Raw genomic sequence first — 25,393 nt, 5'->3', positions numbered from 1 at the left:
TGAAACAGCAGATCCCTTTTTCTCCAGGAGTGGGAGCAATGCTGCAAGTTGTGCTATGTAGCAGTTATTGTTGCTGGCTGATGTGCAGTGGACTGCCAGTTCAAAGCCGATCAGCCCCAATTAATTGTCATTTCATATTTATCAATTTTTTGTAATGTTTGTATGTTGCAGAATAGTCTGTGTTTGTATAAACAGTTGCACTCTCTGTCCAGGAGTTCAATTCTGTTCTGTTCTGTTCTGGTTGTCCACTGGTGATCGCAAGAATTGTGCTTTCAGTGCTAAGCGGTTACACTTCCCTCACAGCCCTGCTTTCAGAATTGGACTGGATACCAGTTATGATGTGATAATATTATGAGCAACACATGGAAATACTATTTTTGAAAAAGAAAAAAAAAACTATGCAGCTTTTGTTGCACACAGAACTAGACTTCCAGACTAGCCAAGAAACTCTATATACATTTTAAAAAACGCTACCTGTTCCATCTATGGGATTTGATTTTAAAGTGCCTGGAATGAATGAGTTGTCATGTGCACACCAGAGACCATAACTGTCAAAAGACAATATGGTACACATTTGATTTTTTCCAATGAAATAAGGCATCTGAATTAAAGTGCCACGAATGAGTTAACTTGCCTTGTTGTGCCTATCTCAGCCAATAGAAAAGTTTGGAGTATTTATCTTACAACATGTGCCTCTTTACATGCCGTAGTCGAATTAAGTCGGGTGATGCTGAGGGAATTAGATTAGGAAATGAGACACTTAAAGTAGTAAAGGAGTTTTGCTATTTGGGGAGCAAAATAACTGATGATGGTCGAAATAGAGAGGATATAAAATGTAGACTGGCAATGGCAAGGAAAGCGTTTCTGAAGAAGAAAAATTTGTTAACATCGAGTATAGATTTAAATGTCACGAAGTCGTTTCTGAAAGTATTTGTATGGAGTGTAGCCATGCATGGAAGTGAAATGTGGACGATAAATAGTTTAGACAAAAAGAGAATAGAAGCTTTTGAAATGTGGTGCTACAGAAGAATGCTGAAGATTAGATGGGTAGATCACATAACTAATGAGGAAGTATTTAATAGAATTGGGGAGAAGAGGAGCTTGTGGCACAACTTGACTAGAAGAAGGGATCGGTTGGTAGGACATGTTCTGCGACATCGAGGGATCATCAATTTAATATTGGAGGGCAGCGTGGAGGGTAAAAATCGTAGAGGGAGACCAAGAGATGAATACACTAAGCAGATTCAGAAGGATGTAGGCTGCAGTAGGTACTGGGAGATGAAGAACCTAGCACAGGATAGAGTAGCATGGAGAGCTGCATCAAACCAGTCTCGGGACTGAAGACCACAACAACAACATACATGCTGTCATTTGGAGAAAACAACCACATTTTGACATCTTGAACCATTTATGAAATATGACAGTTTTTATGACCACGACTCGTTATGCGCAGGGACAGGAATGGGCGTGTCACACGATCGTTCATCAGATATGAGTATCAGCAACTGGACGGCGAAATGAGATATCATTCTACTCCTAGTTTTAGATAAAATTTTGATCTCTTATCTACGTTCTGTATACTGCAATGTAAGAACTAAAATCAACCATATGTGGAGTTTACCCAACACATTTTTACCTCCACAAACACTTTACAATTTCGCTCACTTGAAGCCGTGCCATAACCATTTCGAATAACAAAAATAAATTCAGTCCTTTCTTGAGCAAAAGTACCAGACTGTAAGAAGTGCCAAAATTAAATTTTTCACCAAACAGTTTTTTAAAACTTGGATGATAAGTATTTCATAGCAGCAAGAACAACAATTCTCAGCAAAGGTAGCAGCATTTGCCAAGCAGTACAGCCACAAGTAAACAGTGCTCAGCACCGTGTGCAGAGAACACATCTGTTGCAGTGAAAAAATTTTGCTAGAAAATGGTTCCCTTCCTACTGTCACCATGTCATCTAGTCCTAACTCCTATACAACTGGTCTGGAACCTTGCAAAGAATAAGCTCAACAGTCACAATATGTCAAGCACCTCTCTCTCCAACACAAAAAATTAACAGCTGATGCTTCTGTTGCTAACAAATAAATGGTTCGAGCCTCTCAGTTAATGCGACTCCAATGACTTGTGCATAAATTTCATTACTTTTATATTCAAACAACTTTTCACATGGCCTTACAAGGCTAAGGTGGTGGTCCTCCTCCAGACCTATCCACCAGAGAAAAATTTAATGTGGTCTCCAGGAATCGAAGTCAGGACCTGGACGTTACTAGCCACAGACACTAACCACTAGACCATGTGGTCAGTTTCCCTTTGCTGCTGTGAAATTAGAAGACTTATAAGGCCAGATATCACATTAGAAAAATTTCTGATGACTACTGCAGGAGATGCGCTCTGGCGGCAAAGAAACTGAATAATTAGTGCAATCAGTCCAAATAGATTTCAACAAAGAGTCAGCATTATCATTCTTGACAAAGAGTGAAAAGGTTAAGGAGGGATTCTTTATTCCAGTGATAAAATTTTGCAAAAGCACAGACACAGCAATGGAAGACAGCCATATTACTGGCGAAGGTAGTCTTATGGATACTACAAATGAAGCAGTGCGAGAGGCCAAAGTGAGATATACTGTATGCCCTGTTTCTTTTCTCATTATTAACAGACACTTCCCCCAGTGGTGCACACAGATGTGGAAATGTGAAAGTGTTCCACTTCTGAGAGCATCAGAATGTATGGAATTGCTACCCCCCCCCCCCCCCCCCCCCCCACCTTTCACAGGTGTAGACTGAACAGTGTTGCCACCCAAGCCAGGTAACCACTTAACCACTTCGCTTGGCCGGGTAATATATTACGAGTACGATGTCACAAAACATAAGTGAATGAAAATAGTAAAAATATGTCCACTTTCCAACATTTTCATCTTCAAAGCCTGACTTTATCTTTGCAGAGTATAAACATTTACGATTTGCAAAATGTAACTTCCAGTTCAGGTTCTTATTAATGTAAATGCCTAAAATATGGAATATTCAGTTTCTTTTATTGATTTACCCTCGCACAGTTTTTCTAATGGCGTGGTCAAATCTTGTGAAGTACATATTTTGTTTTACAGCATGGTATCAAAGAGCAGACAGTGTGTAAGTTAAAAAGGAAATAATCTGAAGCCTTTGAAATGTGTTCTTTAAAAGAGACTTTATTACATGGACTGATTGAGGCATGTCAGTGTCCTGCAACAAAACAAAGTCTAATAAAAAAACATAATGAACTAAAGTGAGGTATTACAATGTAAGTCATTACTGGAAGGTATAGCTGAAGGGAGTGCTAGTCCCGTAAGTTTTGCAGGATAGCTTCTATGAGATTTGGAAGGTAGGAGATGAGATACCGGTGGAAGTAACGTCATGATGATGGATTGAGAGTTGTGCTTCAGTAGTTCAGTTGGTAGAGCACTTGCTCATGAAAGGCTAGTTGTTTCTTGGTCCAGCACACAGTTTTAATCTGCCTGGAAGCTTGAGATCAGTGTATATGCTGCTTCAGAGTGAAAATTTAATTCATAAATAAATTTTTAATGTTAATTTAAAAAATTCTGGTATTTTTACAGTTAATCAGTACTAAATATGATGGAATACAATTGATTAATTAAAAACCAAGTCAGAACTGATTAAATGTCTTTGAACAGTGTGAAAGCTTCCAGATAATTTCAGCATGTAACAGAACCAGATATAAAAAGATGTTTAAATAATTAATGACTAAGGACCTGAAAATATAGCCTCTATTTCTAGCAACATTTGCATTACTTTTTGGTGAAGTTCAGACCTGCTTTGAGTAAAAGTGGTTTTTTTTTTTTTTTTTTTGTAAATGATTAGATGTACAGATTTAAAAGGTTGTAATACTGCATGCCTGAAGATGAAGTATGAGCTCTTTGAAACTGACTGCCTGCCGGCCGGTGGGGCTGAGCAGTTCTAGGCGCTTCAGTCTGGAACTGCGCTACTGCTACAGTCGCAGGTTCGAATCCTGCCTCAAACATGGATGTGTGTTATGTCCTTAGGTTAGTTAGGTTTAAGTAGTTCTAAGTTCTAGGGGACTGATGACCTCAGATTTAAGTCCCATAGTGCTCATTGCATTTGAACCTTCTTTAACTGACTGCTAAAAAAGGAAATGGTGATGAACTTTTCAACTGGAATATTTGATGCTGCAAAAACTTCAACAGTTTTTCTCCGAGATTGAGACTTGAACTCGGGACCTTTGCCTTTCAGGAGTGCTAGTTCTGCAAGGTTTGCAGGAGAGCTTCTGTAAAATTTAGAAGGTAGGAGACGAGGTACTGGCAGAAGTAAAGCTTTGTAGACGGGGCGTGAGTCGTGCTTGGGTAGCTCAGATGGTAGAGCACTTGCCCGTGAAAGGCAAAGGTCCCGCATTCAAGTCTCGGTCCGGCACACAGTTTTAATCTGCCAGGAAGTTTTAGAAAATCATTATCTTTCAAATAAAAGAAAGCAACAGAATGTCTTTAACCAGTCCAGATGAAAATCAGATGAGAGGCACATTGTCCAAGACAACATTGCTTAGTGATATGTACTGTGGGCCAGAGATTTGTTTTTGTCAAAAAAGGTTTCTTACTCTGTATTGAATACTGACAGAAACCTTTGGGACAATGGAAATAAGCAGTTCTCTCTCTCTCTCTCTCTCTCTCTCTCTCTCTCTCTCTCTCTCTCTCTCTCTCTCTCTCTGCCTGTATGAATCGATATAGACCATGCCTGTTGACACAATTATTATTTTCTCATATTCCATGGAATGTGCAGTGGAGGTGTAGTACTTGCCGATATGAGACCTGGTGAGTTGCAAAAGATGAGTGCAGCATCGGTGTTCACAGAAAAAGGTTTCTCACAGTGCATGTTTGACTGTCTGATCTACATGAGACAAACCACACTGGCAAAGTATATATTAACTCCAGCCTTCCACTGTAGCACATAACCCTGTAACAATTCCAGAGTGTCTAAAAACTTAAATGGTGCCCAGAATTTCTGGATTCTTGCTATGTTAGATGAAACACTGGCAACAAACAAAATGAAAGCTACTGATTTTACATTCCATTATTCTCTACTCCCAAAGGCTTTCTTTTAGCTTTGAATGAAAGAGTCTTTAATCTGCTGGATGATCCCTGAATGCTGTCCGTAGGCAGATTAGCTCAATGATCTATCTATCTGCCTTGGAAATAGTATGCACTCTGTACACAAGTCTTAATCACGTTGTTTGTTATGGATCCTAACAATTTAAAATCCATAAATACAAATCAGTGTGAGTGGGCTTATGATGGAGGAATTTGGGGAGAGAGCTCCGACATCAGCCAGCCTTAAAGCCAATACAGTTTTGGGGATACGGCAACAACACTTTTAATACATGGTAGCATGGAAAAGAGAAATTAATGGAGTTCTTACAAAATTTTAACTCTCTCTATCATAACATCCAGTGCCTCTTGGAAAAAGAAAAGATACAGATAAAGTTGCTACATGTGTAACTACATACTAGAAGCCTAGTTATTGACAGATTAGAGAAGTCCATGCACTTTTAAATCTCTCTTTGTTAACGGAGTTACTGGTTACTGGAATTACGAGGTTTTCAGAGACAGATAGAGTTAAAGAGATTTACACTGCCATCCATTAAAATGTTTTTCTATTTGCATTACGATTTTTGTTATTTCCTGATTGGTCATTTCATTGCTACAATGTCAGATGCAAGACTTCAATTGACCTTATTGTTATACGTATCGCACTGGAGAAAAAAAAATGGGTGTCAAACTTGAACTTTTGTTGGTTACATTGTCTGTCATTACTAATGAATACTTCCACGTTTATCAGTTAAGAGACTGTAAAGCAACTGTGTTAGTAGCTGCAATCTATGAGAGACTGTGGTGGAGTGTACTTGTCATACTATCATGCTGCCACTGTCGTAATGCACGATAAGTGCCTATTTACCAGCAAAACATGGCAACTTTGTACTTGCATTACAATACAGTATTGCCACATTCAGTTATTGTTGCAAGTAGAGATCAATAGTAGTAAATTATTGGTGAACACTCTAATAATAAGCTGCTTTCAATAAATGAAAAATCAAATCTATTGTAAATTAGTTTGCATAAAGTTTGCAGGAAAGAATGATGAATTAATTTAATTTGTATGATGTGTGGGTTAGGTTGTTTGGGGGGGGAGGGGCACAGTGGGGGGGGGGGGCGAAGGGGAGGGGGAAGAGACCAAACAGTGAGGTCATTGGTCTCGTCGGATTAGGGAAGGAGGGGGAAGGAAGTCGGCAGTGCCTTTTCAAAGGAACCATCCTGGCATTTGCCTAGAGCAATTTAGGGAAATCATGGAAAGCCTAGGATGGCCAGACGTGGGATTGAACCATTATCCTCCTGAATGTGAGTCCCGTGTGATGTGTGCTTGCTTGTGTGAATGTGGTGCGTTTTCCTTTCTGAAGAGGCCTTTGATCAAAAACTCAAATGGATAATAGTCTTTTTATCATACCCATCTGTAACTCATTGTGTCATTTTTATGGTGAGTAGCAATTTAACTTTTTCATAATATTGTTAATATCCCAACTTGGACTTTCCATTGTTTGATTTTTTTTTCTCTCTCTCTTTTTTTTTAACTGATCTTAATCACTTTCACTGCTCGGTGAGGTCTCGCTACTGCTATTGTAGTCTTCTATTTGCATCAACAATGGTTCTTCTGAAATTTCAAGACTGTGAGCTCTTTGTACACAAATGTTCTCAAGTTTGAACACAAGATCTACTGTGCCCTCCAGAAATTTGGGAAATACTTTCCAGGCCCAAGTGACGTAAATATAAAACATGATTTATCTTCAAATTCTTGTTCTCTTTTGGTGTCTTGTTCTTGACAAAGACCCAAATAATTTCAATGGCACTGAATTCACAATGCACCACACTTCCCAAAAGATACTCTTGTGACCTGAAATGCAGCCATGCGTATTCTAGTAAGACTGCTTTAGTAAATTCTTCATACGACATTGCACTAGATGGAAACTCTACATTATTGGTTTCCATCAATTCAACAATAGAATCCTTTCTCCATTTCATGATAGTACATTTATTATTGTGCAATTTGGAGCTTGATCTATAATGTGCACAAATCTCTATGGCAATTTTTCGAGAATACTCCTAAGCCACTCATTGCAATGTTTTTCTTCGTCTCAGAATGATATTCTCCAACTCCCTTTTGCCAAATGAAGCATAAGCCAGCATTTTGCATAAGCCTAACTCTATTCACAAAGTGGTACATTATAATCCTTTTTCCAAAATTGAATGGTGTTAGAATATGTCCTTTCCAGCCATTCCAGTCTTTTAACATTGCCTCTGTGGTAACTGAATAAATTTTTCATTGAATAAGGCATTTTCTGTTCCTGCCATCCAAACTTTCTCGAGTGATTTGCACCACACCAACTCTCATGACTGTAATAAAAAGGCTATCCTTCATATTGGTTGGTTGATTTGGGGGAGGGGACCAAACAGCAACTTCAACAGAATCATCCTGGCATCTGCCTGAAGCGATTTAGGAAAACAGTGGAAAACCTGAATCAGGATAGCCGGATGTGTGTTTCAACCATTGTCGTCCAGAATAGTCTGGCTTCTGCAAATCTTTAAAGTTAACACTTGCCAAAACCTGCTCAAAAAAAGCATGCCCCCCCCCTCTCTCTCTCTCTCTCTCTCTCGAATATCATCACTTTTCGACTACAATAAAATATTAGGTTGGTGCATTAAGTTTGTAGCGTTTTTGTTTTGCTTGTGGGTATTACGGTTACTACGGGTTTATTTATCAATTGCCATTTTTTATTTGTAGTGCACCGTTGCTATCTGAGTTTACATATGGTCATATGTCATTTGAAGACAGTGAGTGGATCTGTGGATGCTAGAAAATGTAGTGCCAAGTGGAGAAATCTGAACATTTCCAACATATTCTTCTGTTTGACTTCAATAGAGGGGTGACAGCAGTGAAAGTAGTCAGAAAAATTTGCGCCATGTTTGGGGATAATGCCATTGCACAGATAATGGCAAAAAAATTGTTTTCTCGTTTTAAAGAGAATTGTTTTGACATTAGTGCCTCGTCATGTTCAGGAAGACGTTCGGGCTTTGATGAAGATCATTTAAATGCATTAATTCGCAATGATCCATGTCATTGTGTTTGCGTACTGGCAAATATAATGAACTGTGTTCATTCCACCATCATGCAACATTTGCATACAATGGGGAAAGCTCAAAAATTGGAAGTATGGGTACCACATGGTTTAAGCCAAAATCATAAAAACCAACAGTGGTCATATGTTCATCTCTGCTTGCTGGGCATAACTGGCTCTTGAACAACACCAACCATTCCTATCCTGTTGTGACGAGACATGGTGTCTTTATATTAACGTATGAAAAAGAAAGGAATTATTGAGCCCAAACAAAGCAGCAACTTCCCATACAAAGACCTGTGCGAATCCACAAAAAATAATGTTATGCATCTGATGGAACAGTGATGGTTTAGTGTACTATGAATTGCGTCCCCAAGATGAAACCATTACTGCTGACATTTACTGTCATTAATTGAGACATTTTTCAGAATCCAAGAACAACTACCAGGAAGACTGCTTGAACTGATGCTACTCCACAATAATGTGTGTCCGCATTCTACTAGACTGAGAAATAACACTATACGGAAGTTAGATTGGGAAGTCATTCCACACCAACCGTATTCACCTGATTTGTGCATCATATTTTCACCTTTTCTGCTCTCCAGTGAGCGTCCGTCCTTCCAGCTTCCTTTCTGGATGAAAATGTACTCCAAACTTGGCTTGACAAGTTCTTCACTTCAAAAGCATGTGATTTCTACAGTTGCAGAATTGAAACGTTATCTCAGCATTAGCAGACTGTTGTAAATAGTGAAGGAGAATATATTAATTATGATTAAATTCTCTGTTAAGGGTAACCGTTTTCTTTATTAAACTTATGCCCTTAATTTGAGGAAGACGTTTCTGAAAATGTATGTTAAGAGCACAGCATTATTTGGTAGTGAATCTCAGATAGTGGATAAGAGAGAATCAAAGTGTTTGAGATGGTATGCCAGAGAGAGAGAGAGAGAGAGAGAGAGAGAGAGAGAGAGAGAGAGAGAGGGGGGGGGGGCTGAAAACTAGGTGGCCTGGTAAGTAGTGAGAAGGCGCTCTGCAGAATCGTCAAAGAACATAACATATGGAAAAGACTGACAAGAAGAAGGGATAGGATGATAGCACATGTGCTAAGGCCTCAGGGAATAACTTCTGTGGTACTGGAGGAGGATCACAGGATAAAAACTGTAGGGGAAGAGAGACACAGGAATATGAGAACATCTAAAAAAATAAGTAATGACATAAGATGCAAGTGCTACTCTGAGATCAATAGGTTGGCACATGAGAGGAATCTGGGAGAGTCTGGAAAAAATATCCAATACATTTTTAGCAACAATGAAGTGGAATTGGAAAGTGCTTAGATATCTGAATAAAAAACCAAAATTTACTCTGATTTCTATGCTATCAGAAAGAAGTATATAGTACATACCTTCGTACCCCTTCTTAACAACTCTCTGGCAAATGGCAATATTCCAAGAATGATATCAATACCACTATTATCAACAAATATGGCTGCACACTTGTGGGGAGGACCATTCAGCCTTTCCAGCCAGTTGTCCAAACAGTCAATCAACCATGGCCGTGCTGGAAAATTACAGTGTTTCTCAACATAACATTTGAATTCTTTTAAAACTTGTCAAAAAATAATATTATATGAATGAATAAGTAAATAAATGTGTGATCACCATAAACTAAAATATAAAAATTCCAGTAACATCATAAAGCAATGCACAGTAGTCATAGGTGTATGTCACATCAAATAAATACTGTTGAAGTGTACATTATCTGCTCAAAAGTATCCAAACACCCATTAGACGATGTTAATGTTGGGTGTGGCCTTTCTTCACATTTTTGCTGGCTTGAACCCTGGTGGGGACACTTTCAATGAGGTGTCTGATGTCTGTGGAGGAATGGCAGTCCATTCTTCTCAAGAGCCAATACCAGAGAAAGCAGTGATGATGGACACTGGGATCTGGAGTGAAGGCGACGTTTTAATTCAGTCTGAAGGTGTTCCATTGGGTTCAGGTCAAGGGCAGGCCAGTTTATTTCAAGAATGTTATCATCGACAAACGACTGCCACACAGGTGGATTTATGATTGTGCATCGTCATGCTGTGACAAACAATCATCATCTCCAAACTAACTGTCCCTCTACTGTGAGCATTCCTAAAAGCTGTAAAATGTGTTCATATCCTTCTGCATTTTGTGTTTTCTTAAGCAAACTAGTTGGCCATGCCATAAGCACCAAAAACATCCCTATACAGCAACACCACAACCTTTGCACTTCACTGTTGAAACTACACATGTGGTAGGTAATGTTCTCTAGGCAATTGCCAAACGAATCTTTCCACGAGACTGCCACAAGCTATAGTGTGATTCATCACTCCAGTCTGCTTGTTTCCAGTCATCCATTGCCCAATGGCATTACTCTTTACACCATCTCAAGTGTCATTTCGCACTGACTACAAAAATATGTGGATTGTGAGAAACTGCTCAACAATTGTGCCCCATTCTTTTAACTCCCTACACACTATCATTATGCTAGCTGGACCACTGGTAGCACTTTAGACTCATGATTGTTTCCTTCTGCTGATTTCATGCAATTTTTTACATCCGCCCTTCCCAATGCTCAACAGTCTGTGTCTATCAGACACAAGGACTGCCTGGCCTGGTTTTAGCTGTGAATGTCCGTTTGAATTTTCCACTTCACAGTCACACCATCAACAGTCGACGTGGGCAGTTTTAGAAGGGTTGAAAGGTCCTTGATGGATCTGTTACTCAGGTGACACCTAATGACAAGTCCACTGGGCTCCCCCCGATCAACGCATTCTGCTGTTGCTGCTAATCTAATGGTCAATTCCACATTTTACACGAGTCTCCCTAACTAATTTTAATTCCGAGTTAGGAAGACTTACCGGATCGGATGAGAAGCCTTTCCTTCTCATCCCCTCCAATAAGTCTCCCCTGACCCATGGTTCTGGGTGACTTTTCCTAATTTTAACCCTTTTTCCTAATCCTCTCAAGTGCTTTTCCTTTACCCCTCTTCCTTCCCCCTGCCAAAATAAGGAGTCACTGGCTCTGGAAACTGGCATGTGTAAAACCTTTTTTCATGTGTGTATTCTCCTGTCACCACTTGGTGAGTACAATTTTTCCTCTCTCCAATTACATTAATTTGTCAAAACTTGATTATTTTTATTGTTCAAAGAAATTACATAGCATTTGGTTCATTGATGTTTCCTGCTGTTATCTGAACAAGGAAGACAATGTATTAACACACAAGTGTCATTCAATAGGACAACAATGTATATTTGGTTCTCATATCATCACACCTTTATTTTTTTTTAAAACCTTGCTTTTACTGGCTAAGTTTTTACATTCATTGAATATAAAACACACGGTGAAATTAGTTTTTCTGCAGTTGTTTAGGGCTTTGTTGACTTCATAACTCTATGCAAACCTTGTATGATGCTATAAGCCTTTATTTGCTGTTGACAAAAGCTTAAAAAAGATTGTTTGTTGTAATCTTAATTCATTTAACTAGTTGCCAAAGAAATTGGCAAGCTTTACCATTAAAATCTGAATGATTTTTCTGTAAGTGGAATTTCAAATTACTTGGAACCACAGACTGTCTGCCGAAACTTCATTTTGTTTTTGTAAAACCAAATCCAAATAACTACAATCACATCTATAATGTAGCAAAAGACAGGCTGCTAGCTACTGTAAGGAAGACACATTAAGTTGCATACAGGAACAATTAAAAGACACTTGTGTAAAGCAAGTGTCCAATACGCAACTTAGCTAAAATGATCCCCTCACAGTGAGAGGGCCAAGAGGTGGTCAGCCAAGCCTCTGGGAGAGGTTTAATTCCCTGTGAGCTTGTTCCCATTAAGGGAAGACCAGCGGTGATGCAAGCGTGACACCACAGACAGGCAGCAACACAGGGATTGTTGGAGGCAATGGAAGAATTAGTGGGGTGAGGTAGGAGGGCTGCAACCTTGACTGCAGCATCAGTGGCCTCGTTTCCCGTCAGACTGATGTAACTAGGGCCCACATAAACAACACAGTGGCTCCATCAAGAGTGACAAAGTGGAAGCTTTCCTGGACATGTTGCACTAAGGGATGGACAGTGTACAGCACACAGAGGCTCTGAAGGGCACTGAGAGAGTCGGAACAAATGACACAATTGAAAAGCCTTTATCACTGGATGTACTGCATGGCCTGATACAGGGCGAAGAGCTCTGCTGTAAATACTTAGCGGTGTTCCAGAAGCCGATACTGAAAATCACTGATGGCAATGACGAAGGCAAACCTGACACCGCAGTCAGTACGAGAGCCATCAGCATACATAGAGGCACTATCACAACATTCTGTGCAAAGGTCGAGAAACTTACGGCGATTAAGCGAGTCTGGAGTAGTGTCCTCAGGAACTGAATGAAGGCCAAGGTGGATGCAGGTTGCTGCACAGGGCCAAGGTGGTGAAGGTTTCAGGCCCATCCGGAAAGTGGAAAGCGGTGTGAAGTTAAGCTGCCAGAGCACTAGCTGAAAGTGAACTCCAGGAGATAACAGAGAAGTGGTACATGCCTTATACTGACAGTCAAAGGTGTTATCGAAGGAGGAGGCATTGGATTGGTGGCCAGGCATGGCAGACAAATGGCATGTGCATCTGCTGAGGAGAACATCACATTGGTATGACAGCAGTAGTTCGGCAGCTTCTGCTTACAGACTCTCAGCCGGGCCACTGTAAAAGGTGCCAGTGGCCAAACGGATGCCACAGTGAAGGATAGTATTGAGACAGCATAAGACATACAGATGTGCAGATGCATAATCGAAACGCCCAAAAGATCAGTACAAATGGAGGAGGGTCATCCGATCTGCTCCCCACGAAATACCGCTGAGAACCAATAGGACACAGAGGGACCGGATGCAGTGGGCAGTCCGTTAAGACATGTGGGAGGACCAAGAAATACCTGAGTTACTTCCCACCATTTCTAAAGTTGTCTTTAGTCACCCACCCAACCTCCACAGTCTCCTTGTCCACCCCTACAGCACTCCCAACCCAACCCCTTGCCCCAAGGATCATATCCCTGTGAAAGACCAACATGCAAGACCTTCCCAATCCACGCACCCAACACTTCCATTTCCAGTCCCGCCACAGGTTTATTCTACCCCATCAGGGGTCAGCCCACCTGTGAAAGCAGTCATGTCATTTACCTGTTCTGTTGCAATCATTGCACAGCTTTTTATATTGGTATGACTAGCAACCAGCGGTCCACCAGGATGAATGGCCACTGCCAAACTGTGGCCAAGAGTAAAGTAGGCCATCCTGTGGCACAACAAGCAGCTGAACATAACACACTTTTTCAATGACTGCTTCACTACCCGAGCCATCTGGATCCTTTCCTTCACCATCAGCTTTTCTGATCTGTGCTGATGCGCATTACTCTTACAACGCATTCTCCACTCCCATAATTATCCCAGCCTCAACCTACGGTAACTTACTGTCCCCACACCCTCCACCCAACAGTTTCCATCCCCTCTATCCTATCATCTCCTCCATAATCTCCCACTCTGTATATTTGCCAACCTCTGCCAATGCACCCACCCATCTTTCCTTGCTCCTCTCCTTTCTTTCCCACCTCCCTGCCAACAACCTCCTGATGCTGCACTTTAACATTCTAGTCCCTGCACACTCCACCAGAGAACGTTCATCTCTCTCCCCACCCGCACACTACTATCCTTTCCTCTTCCCCACCCCATACAGGTTGGTGCTTGCACTCGACATGACAGCTTCATTCCGGCCCGAGATGCAGGAGTTCGCGGTCGTATGCATGAAATGTGCTTGTTTGTATGAATGGTGTGTGTTTCTCTTTTCCTGATGAAGGCTGTGACCAAAAGGCCATGTTACCTTGTGGAATTGCCAATGAGAAGCCTTTCCATCAGCAGAAGATGGTAGACACATGCTGTTACTGCAATATTTGCAGTATGGATGCTACCCAAAGTGGTTCACAAAGAAACAATTACTGCCAAACAAATGCCTCTCTGACACTGTGTGTATGCGAAAACTATGATTTACACTTCTTTCACTAGCATAGTTTATTAATATTAATTTTGGAGCTTTGCTATTACTTCACAATGGTAGGTTAGGATCACCAAGACTTGGCCGGGGCCTAAAGTTTTGTCAAAGTGCTACACGAAGATGATTGCACTTGCACTACTTTTCACGTGCTGCCTTGCACTTAGTACTTCAAATCCTTTATTTAGTAATCCAGCCAGACATGTAGATGAAAGATACTAACATGTCCATATATCTAATGTGGGCCAGAGTTAATCTTTCCTGTCAATTTTTAATGGTCCCTTCAAATTTCCTAGGTTCATTATGTTAAATTGCATATGACTTTGTTTTAACATAATTATAATTCACACTTCTTGAAAAAACATTCATAAAAAAAGTATGAACGATGTAAAATGCTGCTGGCATAGTATTGACTCAAGCAGTGTTTACAAACACTATCTGGTCAACTTTGTGGAGCTCCCTACTTCTAAATCATACAACTAGTTCTTCATCTTCTGCCACTTTCACCTAACAATAACATATTGTATGTAGCATTGTATGTAACTATTTTGTAAGTCGATGTATTATTGCGCTGTTTTAAGTGTGCAACCATGGTTTTTGGTCACTGTTTTAAGATGGAAAAAATTGCAAAAAGATGTAGGAAGCCTCCCTCATTCAATAGACAAAAAATTAGATGTTCATTGCAGAACATGGGTTGCACTAACACATAGTTTAGAGATAACTGTGTCCATGCTGAATCCGACTGTTAAAAGCCAAAACACTATTTTGGAAGGTGAAAATGAAAGTGACAAATGCCAAAAAAGTTAGTTATTTGGAATATACAGAACTGGAAAAATTATAAATTACTGGTTTCAGAGGTAATTTACTTCCATTGTCCCACAGAGCAATATTACATGAAAAATCACTTAAGATGGCCAATATGTTCACCATCAAGGATTTCTCCACACCTAATGGGTAGACCGGAAGTTTTAAATGTGGTATAATGGGATCTGTAAAACTATGTGAAGTGAAGTGTAAATTCGGAAACTGTTAGCAAATGGTGGAATGGTAAATTAAAATAACAAACACCATTATGAGGCTAAGAGTATCTTTAATATCAATCAAAACCATCTTTTTTCTTCTGTTTTCCTGCAAGTAACACGCTTCCTTTTGTAAGTAAAAACTGCCATGGAGAGGAACAATAAAGTTCATCTAATGATAATATGAGGAACCAATGCTGATGGGTCTGAAAATATTTGCCTCTGTCAATGGCAAACTGAAGGAGCTACAGTTCTTTAATAATGTCTAAACATTGTTCACCAACCACAATGCCAGTCACAAAGCATGGACTGTTGCTCTGCACATCTTCAAAATATACACAATGTGATTGGAAGTATCCGGACACCCCTAAAAACATATGTTTTTCATATTAGGTACATTGTGCTGCAACCTACTGCCAGGTACTCTGTATCAGTGACCTCAGTAGTCATTAGACATTGTGAGAGAGCAGACTGGGACAGTCTGTGGAACTCACAGACTTCGAACGTGGTCAGGTGATTGGGTGTCACTTGTTTCATATGTCTGTACGCGAGATTTTCACACTCCTAAACATCCCTAGGTCCACTGTTTCCGATGTGATAGTGAAGTGGATACATGAAGGGTCATGTACAGCACAAAAGCATACAGGCCGAACTCATCTGTAGACCGGATTTCAAAGAAGAGTGGCTGCTCATAAGCCACGTATCACACTGGTCACCGCCAAACAATGCCTCGCTTGGTGTAAGGAATGTAAGCATTGGATGACTGAACAGTGGAAAAACGTTGTGTGGAGTGATGATTCATGGTACACAACATGGTAATTCGATGGCAGGGTTTGTGTATGGCGAATGTCCAGTGAATGTCATCTGGCAGCACATGTAGTGCAAACAGTAAAATTTGGAGGCGGTGGCGTTATGGTGTGGTCGTGTTTTTCATGAAGGGGGCGTGCACCCCTTGTTGTTTTGCACGACACTATCACAGCACAGGCCTACATTGATGTTTTAAGCACCTTCTTGCTTGCCACTGTTGAATAGCAATTCGGGGATAGCGACTGCACCTGTTCATAATGCACGGCCTGTGGTGGAGTGGTTACATGACAATAACATCCCTGCAATGGACTGGCTTGTACAGAGTCCTGACCTGAATCCTATAGAACACATTTATGATGTTTGGGAATGCCGACTTCATGCCAGACCGCACCAACCGACATCGATACCTCTCCTAATTGCAGCACTTCTTGAGGAATGTGCTGCCATTCCCCAAGAAACCATCCAGCACCTGACTGAACATATGCCTGTGAGAGTGGAAGCTGTCATCAAGGCTAAGGGTGGGCCAACACCATACTGAGTTACCGATGGAGGGCACCAAGAACTTGTCATTCATTTTCAGCCAGGTGTGTGGATACTTTTGATCACATAGTGCAAGTTTATGAAATTAGCAGTTACAATTCTTGCCACCAAACTGCACAAGCAAAGTGCAGTCCTTTGATTTTAACATTATCCATACTGTCGAGACATGACAATGTTATCACTGTTGAATGTGTATCTGCGGGCAATATGATGGGGACTTTCTTTTGGCAACAAACCGACAGTGCAAGAAGTGACAGTGGTTTTTAGTGATTGTGATGATGACAGTTGTGTGCCTTTCAATGTGGATGTAAATTCAGAAGTGAATATTAAAAAGAAATATATTTCTGCTTCAGATGTGGTAGACATCACAACTTGTGAAAGTATTTATGAACTAGAGAACCAGACAGATAAAATATGACGCTGGATTTTTTGGTAAAAAAAGTAGGAAATATCAATTTGTTTACAAAACGAGGGTTTCATATTAATGGTCAGTACATTTAATAAAATGGTCCATTGATGTTTTATAAATTATGTGCTTGAAAAACAATTTCTTGCCATTTTCATGTTTCCATGATTTACACCAATTTTTTAAAGTATGTTGAATAGTATACAAGTGGTTTCATTATAATTTTTTCATTGTTTTCATGTAAATAGCATATAACACACAATGCAAAACAGTCTATGGACAACATACTTGCACAGAAGGTATGTTCTGTTTTTAATTCCATCCTTTAATGACAGATTACAACAAATGGTCATTCACAGTCAGTGATGTCCACCTGTACAGCTGACTGGTCAGTGCAATTAACTGCCACAGATTCAGGTTCAATTCCTGTTACTGCCAGCACTGGAAGAAGATCCACTCAGCCTCATGATGGCAACTGAGGAGTTACTTCAATGAGAAGTAGTGGCTCCAAAATCTGCAAATCTGACAATGGTCAGGAAAGCTGTGTACTGATACAGCACTCCTATACACGACATCGAAATGATGCCATTTGCTGAGGACGACACAGCAGTCAGTCATTCACTACTTGCTTTTCTGAGGTGTAATGCTTTCCTTTCCAGTCAGTGATATTTATCTTCAGATCTTTCTGGTATAAATGTGTTATGATAAAACGTTAATAATCTGCTGAAATAGCACCATCAACTGGAATAATACAGCAGCAAAAATCTAATTTGACAACATACATGTATTTGTCCTCTAGGATGGCTCATGTACCATGTTGTACTTCTTTAGAGACTGATGCTACAGTAATATACTGATTGACGATACTATTGCAGCACAGCAAAATTTTGTATGGCACATTTGTGTTTGTGTCTTTGATCAAAGGGTCTGAATATAATTACCACCAGCTGAAACTTTTCATTATTTATTCTAATTTGTGGTCAAATATTAGAATAAAAATCTTTTCAACCACTGCTGGATCACTACCTTCCTCTGCAGTGACAAGTCAGATTTTATTGATGGACTTTTGGTCAAAGACTTCACTCGTATTAAAAATGTGCACGATACACCTTATTGCACCTTTTGTATGAAAGCTATGTTACCTGCAATGTGCTCTTACCTTGGATCTTTCCAAGTGCTTCACTGAAGCCAAACTCTGAATTTTCCATAAGTTCAGCTACTTCTCTAGCTCCCCAGTCAAACATGTTTCCAGCTAGAACAGCAGTCACAAGCTTTTCTTGTCGTTCGGCCCATGGCAAACTGTCCACATATTTTAAATGATGGGGCAAAAGTGCTAATGCTCTTTCATTCTCCACTTGTTTTTGCTGTACACAAATAAAAGAATAAAACTTCAAATGCTATGTAATGTTGCTGTGGCAACAGCTGTTAAGAAAATACCAAATCTGTCTATTAGTGAAACTTACAAACAATTATTATGTAAAATAAGGGAAAGGCAACCAGTCACCTACAGTGGACTGATGCATGGAGCACAAAAAAACATGTAACACAAAAGAGTGTGTGTTTGGGTGTCTGTCTGGTTGTGTGTGAGTGCATCTGCTACTGCCAGAAAAAGAGTAATTGCCTGAAAGCTAATGTAAACACTGCTTTCTGTTATGCGCTTTTGTGCTCGATGCCATCACTCTGCTGTAGACATGTGGTTGCCTTTCCCTTACTTTATGATCACTCCATCCAGGAATTTCTAATATTGTTTTAAAAATAGCATCACTGAAGACATAATGACCAATTTTCAACAATGTCTGGTAAAAGTGGAAAGTACGTGTATAACTTATGCAAACAGCTCAGTTCTGCCAACACTTCACTTCTGGTGCAATGCAGCTAATTTCAAAAAGATGTTTATTCTACAATAGCACACAGTAAGAATAATATATAAAGCTGACAGCTGCGTGTCTTGTCTCTTCAGGGTCCTACATCCTATTTACTCCTACAGATATTTTACACTTAAAAAAAAAGAAAATCCTCTGTCTTGGATTCAGAATGGATTTTATATCCTGATGCAAAAGTTTTTAACAGGTTTCTGTTAGACATCAGGCAGGATATTGAAAATCTCCAACTATTCAAATCTAAAGTAAGAAATTACATTATTAGCTATTCCTATGGGGCCTGATAATCTAGTGGTAAGGAGCATGCCTGAAAATCCGGAGGTCACAGAGTTGATCTTGGCCAAACCATGGGAATTTTCCAATCTGCCTTCACCTTTCAATGATGTGAAGATTCGGCAAGATTAGATTCCACATTACATTGTAGGTTCCCCTTCGCTGGTAGAATTACTGGGATAGAATAGGGACACAAAAATCGCCAAAGTGGCGTCCAATTGAAAGACATGCACCAGTCTGCTGAGGCACGCGAAGTAATGTAATGCAATATAACAACTGTAACAACAACAACAACAAATATTATTATTATTATTAATAATAATAATATTATTATTCTTTTAACAATACATTAGAACATTTGGAATGGACATTTCAGTTAACACCAATGCTCAGATTACATACGCTCTAACTTCACCAGTATATAGACAGCTGGTAGTGCTGTGTGAAGTTATACGTATGGCTAATGTTTGGAGTAATTAGCAATTTTAGTAGATTGCTCCTAGATGAAACTGGGGGTAAAGAAAAGCCTATAGACTCTGCTTCAACAATTAATGTATAATTTAACATCTCTCCTTCCTGAAGGTAATTTTGGAACACAATGTGCGAATGAAAGACGGTGGTATAATGCGGTTTAAAAGTAGGAAATCCATTGGTGAGAAGCAGAGGTGAAGGCCACTGCTCAAAAGATTTGTTTGTGAATGCTACCAGAGGGTTACTTGGAGAGGAAAGGGTGGGAGAAGTTATTGCTGTAAGTGTCTTGAGGGATCTGGTGTTGGAATCATTTCACATAGCATAGGTACCAATGCTTTATAGAGGGTTCTTTATATTATTATTTTTTTTGGGGGGAGGGGGGGGGGAAGGAGGTGATGGGGAGGGATTCTATTGATGTGAAAAGAAGTTTAAATACAGACCTCAAGAAGATGGATGTCAATTTTCAGAAAAGTGACTTAAAATCTGGGAAAGCAATTCTGACAATGAAAATGAGTCTGAGTAGAGCTGTGGAACTGTTTTTCTGCACCATGAGTTCATATCTCACATATAGTATAGAATATGAACCAATCGACAACATGCCACTTCTGGGAATTAAGGAATGCCCCTCCCTTGTGACCCATAAAAAGGCTGACAAGGAATAGGAGCATCCTGCCTTTCATGACAATGGTTACTGCAAAAATTTTACTGAGTAGCTTTCACGTGTGTTTCAGGAGGTGAATTTTTAATAATTGGTACCCCATGTGTAGAAGGGATGAGGGTATAGTGGGAGAGGCAGTGGAAATGGATCTGGGGCACTCCAGGAGATGGTTGGTGTCTTATGTAAAATGGAAGCTTCCTCAGTTGACACGGGAGGTGCCAATCTACTGCAATTTACGAGCATTCAATGGATGCTTTGAAGCATTACACCAGGGGATAGCCAGAGAGAGAGAGAGAGAGAGAGAGAGAGAGAGAGAGAGAGAGAGAGGGGGGGGGGGTGTATGGATAAGTCAATCAGTTGATGTCAGAAGATCTATGAAGACAGTGAGGGGAGTCTTGGATGTGTGGGATTTTCTACAGCTCCAAATCATGAGAAACAGTTTTGTATGTATCAATGTCAGAGATGGTGCAGTCCCTCTGTCATACACTCACCACAGTCTAGTACCTTTGTAGTGGATCTTTGTCTGCTGTGAGGTTGACAGCAAAGAATGGCCTCCTTTCAGATCATAGCTGCCAAAGAATTACGACATACTAAGCTTCAAGTTTTGTGGATTTTTCTGGGTGGCTTTGATGGAAGTGAGAAATTCCTGAAATGCAATAAGAGTGTAGGTTTGAAGGAAATGAGAAGGAACTTTTCCAAGGAGGTTTCAATGCTTGGCCTATTGTTTGTGGCTAGTGACTGTATGATGAAGTGGTATTTCCAGTTTAGTCTCCAGGGGCATGGGAGGAGATCTTTAACTAGAACAGAGCAGTAGTTGTGAAAATGGAGGTTATGTCTTTGATGGAATGAAGGTCTCTGGAACAGAAAGATTTGAATGAAGAGTTTAGGACTGAACCGGGTGTGGGACCATGAAACGTTTAGATTTAATTATAGTTCCATTTGGCCAAGAGCAGAAACAATGTAGACAATAGAAGCCTCAGTAAGGAGGGCTAAAAAGGTTTTTTTGATAGGAAGGATGATTATTACCGGATTTACTGGGAACTATGAAAGGAAATACTGGCCAGGCCACCTACTTCTCTGAAAAACTAACAAATACGTGGATGGAATGTTCATTTTGTACAAAAAATACATATCATATACATCATTAATTATGTAGATAGTAGTAATTTTTTTCCTTAACACAGTTTTTGCAGGATTATATTTTTCCATTCCATAAAATCATAATTTTATTTTATAGCTTTTCTTTCAGGTAACTGTTTGCACGCCAATTTCTCTCTATGATGATAATGAATGAATAAAAGCACATGACAGACAATACACTTAACAATACCAAATAATTTTAAGGTAGAGCGAAATTAGTACTACAGCTTTACAACTACAGTACACTACCAATTATTCAAGGTAATCTGGGGGAGAATATGTACAAATAATCGAAAAGCATGAATAACTGAGATAGTTTTAAACACACTTTGTGTGAAAGGGGTGTTGAATATAATCGCCACACTTGCCTTCCAAAACCCTGTAAGTCAGCAGTAGCCAAGCATAGTATCCACATAGGACATTTCATGGATTATTCTGCATGAAATCAAGATCTTCGAGGATTCAGTTATTAAGGAATCAGTGGAAATAAGTTTGGTTGAACATCTTACTAATCACGATGGCAGATTTCAACTGTATAAGGTGTGAGAACCAGTGAGTTCTTTAATATCTTAAGAAAGAACACATTTTATGAAGAATGGCACATCCAACAACAGTTATTATCAATATGACAATTGAGTTTTTAACTCCATGGGCCCACTTTTTGACAGAGGGAATGCAAGCAGTATTACCATCTCAGATGCCCCTGCACACCACAGTTGGAGCAATATTTAAAGAGGGCACAAAATTTGACATAGGTCGCTCATGTAGTGTTTGCCTTTGCACATGCATCTCCATGTCAATCTTTGGTATAAAATTAGGAATGTGAACTAGCAACCTTCAGTGCCACACACTCACCTGAAGATGGCTGAATGGATTGTGATGAAGCAAGCTGGGGTATTTTTTGCTTACCCTCTTGTTTTACCATCTGCCTCCTTAAATTCAGTTTTTCACTTTTAACTAATTATGATTAACATACATGAATATAATCTGCATTTTCATAAAAGAGAAAGGTTGGCACCTCAGTTTTAAAGAATATAACACCAGATTTAATTTTGTGCTAGTTTTATGTATGTAATTGATGTTCTAATTTATTTTGACTATTGCTAGTTAGTATCTTTTGTTATAGGGTGAAATCAGTAATTGTTTTGTAACTTAAGTTCTATTGTTGAATTATAAAAAAATATAAATTCTATACTAATTATAAACACTTGGAAGACAAAATGCTAATAATCTTAAAGTATCTATTTGAAAACATGTTAGCACAGCCAGCCCTTAATTAATTCCAAAGTAATTAACAGATTTGTCAAAAGTATTGTTTGTGTAATGATATTTGTTAATTTCATGATTGAAACAAATAATTCGGCCTAACCCTTGTAGTAGGAGAAACTGTTAAAAAGAACGAATTTTTCGATGTATTCAGCTAATTTAATGAGTTAAGTTTTAATTGTAATTTCTGTAAATTAAACTTTGAACAATATGTAGTTTCAGCACCTAATATTGTGATGATATATAAGGGCCCGATTTTTGGTCATGAGACAGTCAGTCCATGGCCAAGTTACTGATGAGGAACCTGTATTGGTTAGATCAACAACAATATAACTGTGAAATAAGTGTAACACAATTAGGCAGTGTGTTAGAACAGTAACAGTGTCTGCACCATATATACCTTTCTATTCTTCAAGAACTGTGGACTTTGTGGTTAGGTTTCTGCTGCTCGCACATGTTCAACAGGAAACTATTGTAGCACTATGTGGATGTTCGCCTGAAAATTGGTAATAAGGCTTATCGAAAGTCTAAACAATAGTACACTGGCCATATATAACTGTGTATTATTGGGGGTGGGGGTGAGGGGTTGTGAAAAGTGAAAGTAAAAGACTGTGAAATGCAACTGTGCATCTGTCAGATACATCATTTACCGTAGACAGTAGTTGCACTTCCACAACCCATTTTTCAGCCAGTGCAGCAGCCAGTACGTCAACACTAGGGACAACAAATGAAGAAACAAAATAGGCGAACCGCTACAGGTTGTCAGCCAAAATACCATGGCAATTAGTTGACTTTATCCAGCTGCAATTCTGAAATTTCATGAAATACTCTTCATGCTGGAAAAATTTTAAAACTTACATGTATTCTTTGTTCAAAAGTTGTTCCAAATTATGTGGATATGCACAGTAGACCCATATATTTTTTAAAATAGCATGTGATGTTTGTCTGTTTCTGAGTGGAGCTGACATGTTTTTGCACAGAATTTCAAGCTTTTCTTGCAGCAATGATGTCATTGTACTGTAACCCCCTTCTGGCCTGTATAATCTATGAGAGAGTCCACATACTGCAATGTTGTACAAATGACTGACAACATCACTGTCTTCTTCCCCACTTTCATATTAACTGTTCTCGTCCTTGTTTTGAAGTGAAGCAGTAGTCACAATTTTAGTGTCACTCATGTACTGGAAACTAGGTTCAAATGTGTTGATCTTCAGCCACTTATTCAAGTTTTCTTCATTCACATCTCCAAAACCATGTAAACCCTCTTCCAGATTCATTATTGTGGAGTTGTTATTTCTTCCTCAATGCAACCTTGAAAATCACTTTCTTGTATATTTTGAGGAATCCTCCTCTATCATTGACTAGTATATGAGGCTTGACTTCCTGCCAGGCATAAAAAATCTTGTGTAAGACTTCTTGAATGTCTACTTCTTCCTGAATGCCACCAAATCATCCTTATCAAGTAGCATTCTTAGTAAACCGACCTGGTAGCACAATTTTACCTATGCAATTATACCTAGGTCCACTGGCTGTATAATGGCAGTCATGTTAGGAGAGTTTGGAAAGCATTGCTCATGCGAAACTGAGCTTGACCATTTTTCACATGATATACTGCAAACTTTGGGTGAAGGGCAACAGGCAGAGTCCACATTTCCAGAAAGTGTTTGACACAGTACCCCACTGAAGGTACAAGCATATTGAATAGGTTCACAGATATGTGAGTGGCTTGAAGACTTCTTAAGTTATACAAAAAACTGTGTTGCCTTTGCTGGCGAGTATTCATCAGATACACTGTTATCATCAGGAGTTCTCCAAGAAAGTGTGATAGGACCACTGTTGTTATCAATATAGATCAATGGTTTAATGGACAGGATGGACAGCAATCTGATTGTTTGCTGATGGTGCTATGGTTTACAGCAATATGTCAAAGTTGAGTGACTGTAGAAGGATACAAGGTGACTTAGACAAAATTTCTAGTTGGTGTGATGAAAGCCAGCTAGTTCTAAATGTAGAAAAATGTAAGTTAATGCAGAGTATGAAAAGCAAACCTGTAATGTTCAGATACACCATTAGCAGTGTCCTGATTGACACAGCCATGTTGTTTAAATATCTGTGTGTAACATTTCAAAGCGACATGAAATTGAACGAGTATGTGGGGATTCTGATAGGAAAGGCGAATGGTTGACTTTGGTTTATTACGAGAATTCTAGGGAACTGTGGTTCAACTATAAAGGAGACTGTATGTAGAACACCAGTACGACCTATTCTTGAGTACTGCTTGAGTATTTGGGATTCGTCCCAAGTCAGGTTAAAGGAAGATGACACAGCAATTCAGAGGTGGGCTGCTAGATTTGTTACCAGTATCTTCGAACAACACACAAGTGTTACGGAGATGCTTCGGGAATTCAAATGACAATCCCTAGAGGGAAGGCAATGTTCTTTTAGAGGACCAGTATTTAAAGCTAACTGCAGAACGATCCTGTTGCATCCAACTTACATTGCATATAAGAATCACGAAGATAAGATATCAGAAATAAGGGCTCACATGGAGGCATACAGAGTCATTTTTCTCTCTTTCTATTTGTGAGTAGAATAGGAAAGGGAACAACTACTAATGGTACAAGGTATCTTTCGCAATGCATCATAATGTCGATTGCAGAATACTGACTTAGATGCAGATGTAAAAACTCAGTTACAATGAGACCTTCATCAGATAAGA

At 39.4% G+C, this 25,393-nt stretch overlaps 1 protein-coding gene across 2 annotated transcripts in view; it reads right to left on the bottom strand.

Moving 5' to 3' along the window:
• Positions 1-25,393, bottom strand: part of LOC126457642 (4'-phosphopantetheine phosphatase) — a 163,974-nt gene that overhangs the window by 42,369 nt on the left and 96,212 nt on the right. For both annotated transcript variants that reach the window (XM_050094113.1, XM_050094114.1), the window contains exons 12-13: positions 18,146-18,350; positions 9,572-9,726 (exon numbers count right to left, since the gene is read on the bottom strand). In XM_050094113.1, coding sequence (XP_049950070.1) covers positions 9,572-9,726; positions 18,146-18,350 — 360 coding nt within the window. The remainder of the gene's footprint in view (positions 1-9,571; positions 9,727-18,145; positions 18,351-25,393) is intronic.

This window comes from Schistocerca serialis, chromosome 2, assembly GCF_023864345.2.
Source record: "Schistocerca serialis cubense isolate TAMUIC-IGC-003099 chromosome 2, iqSchSeri2.2, whole genome shotgun sequence".
Lineage (NCBI taxonomy): Eukaryota > Metazoa > Arthropoda > Insecta > Orthoptera > Acrididae > Schistocerca > Schistocerca serialis.
Note: the sequence above shows the minus strand (reverse complement) of the source record. Positions and strands in the feature narration are given on the sequence as shown.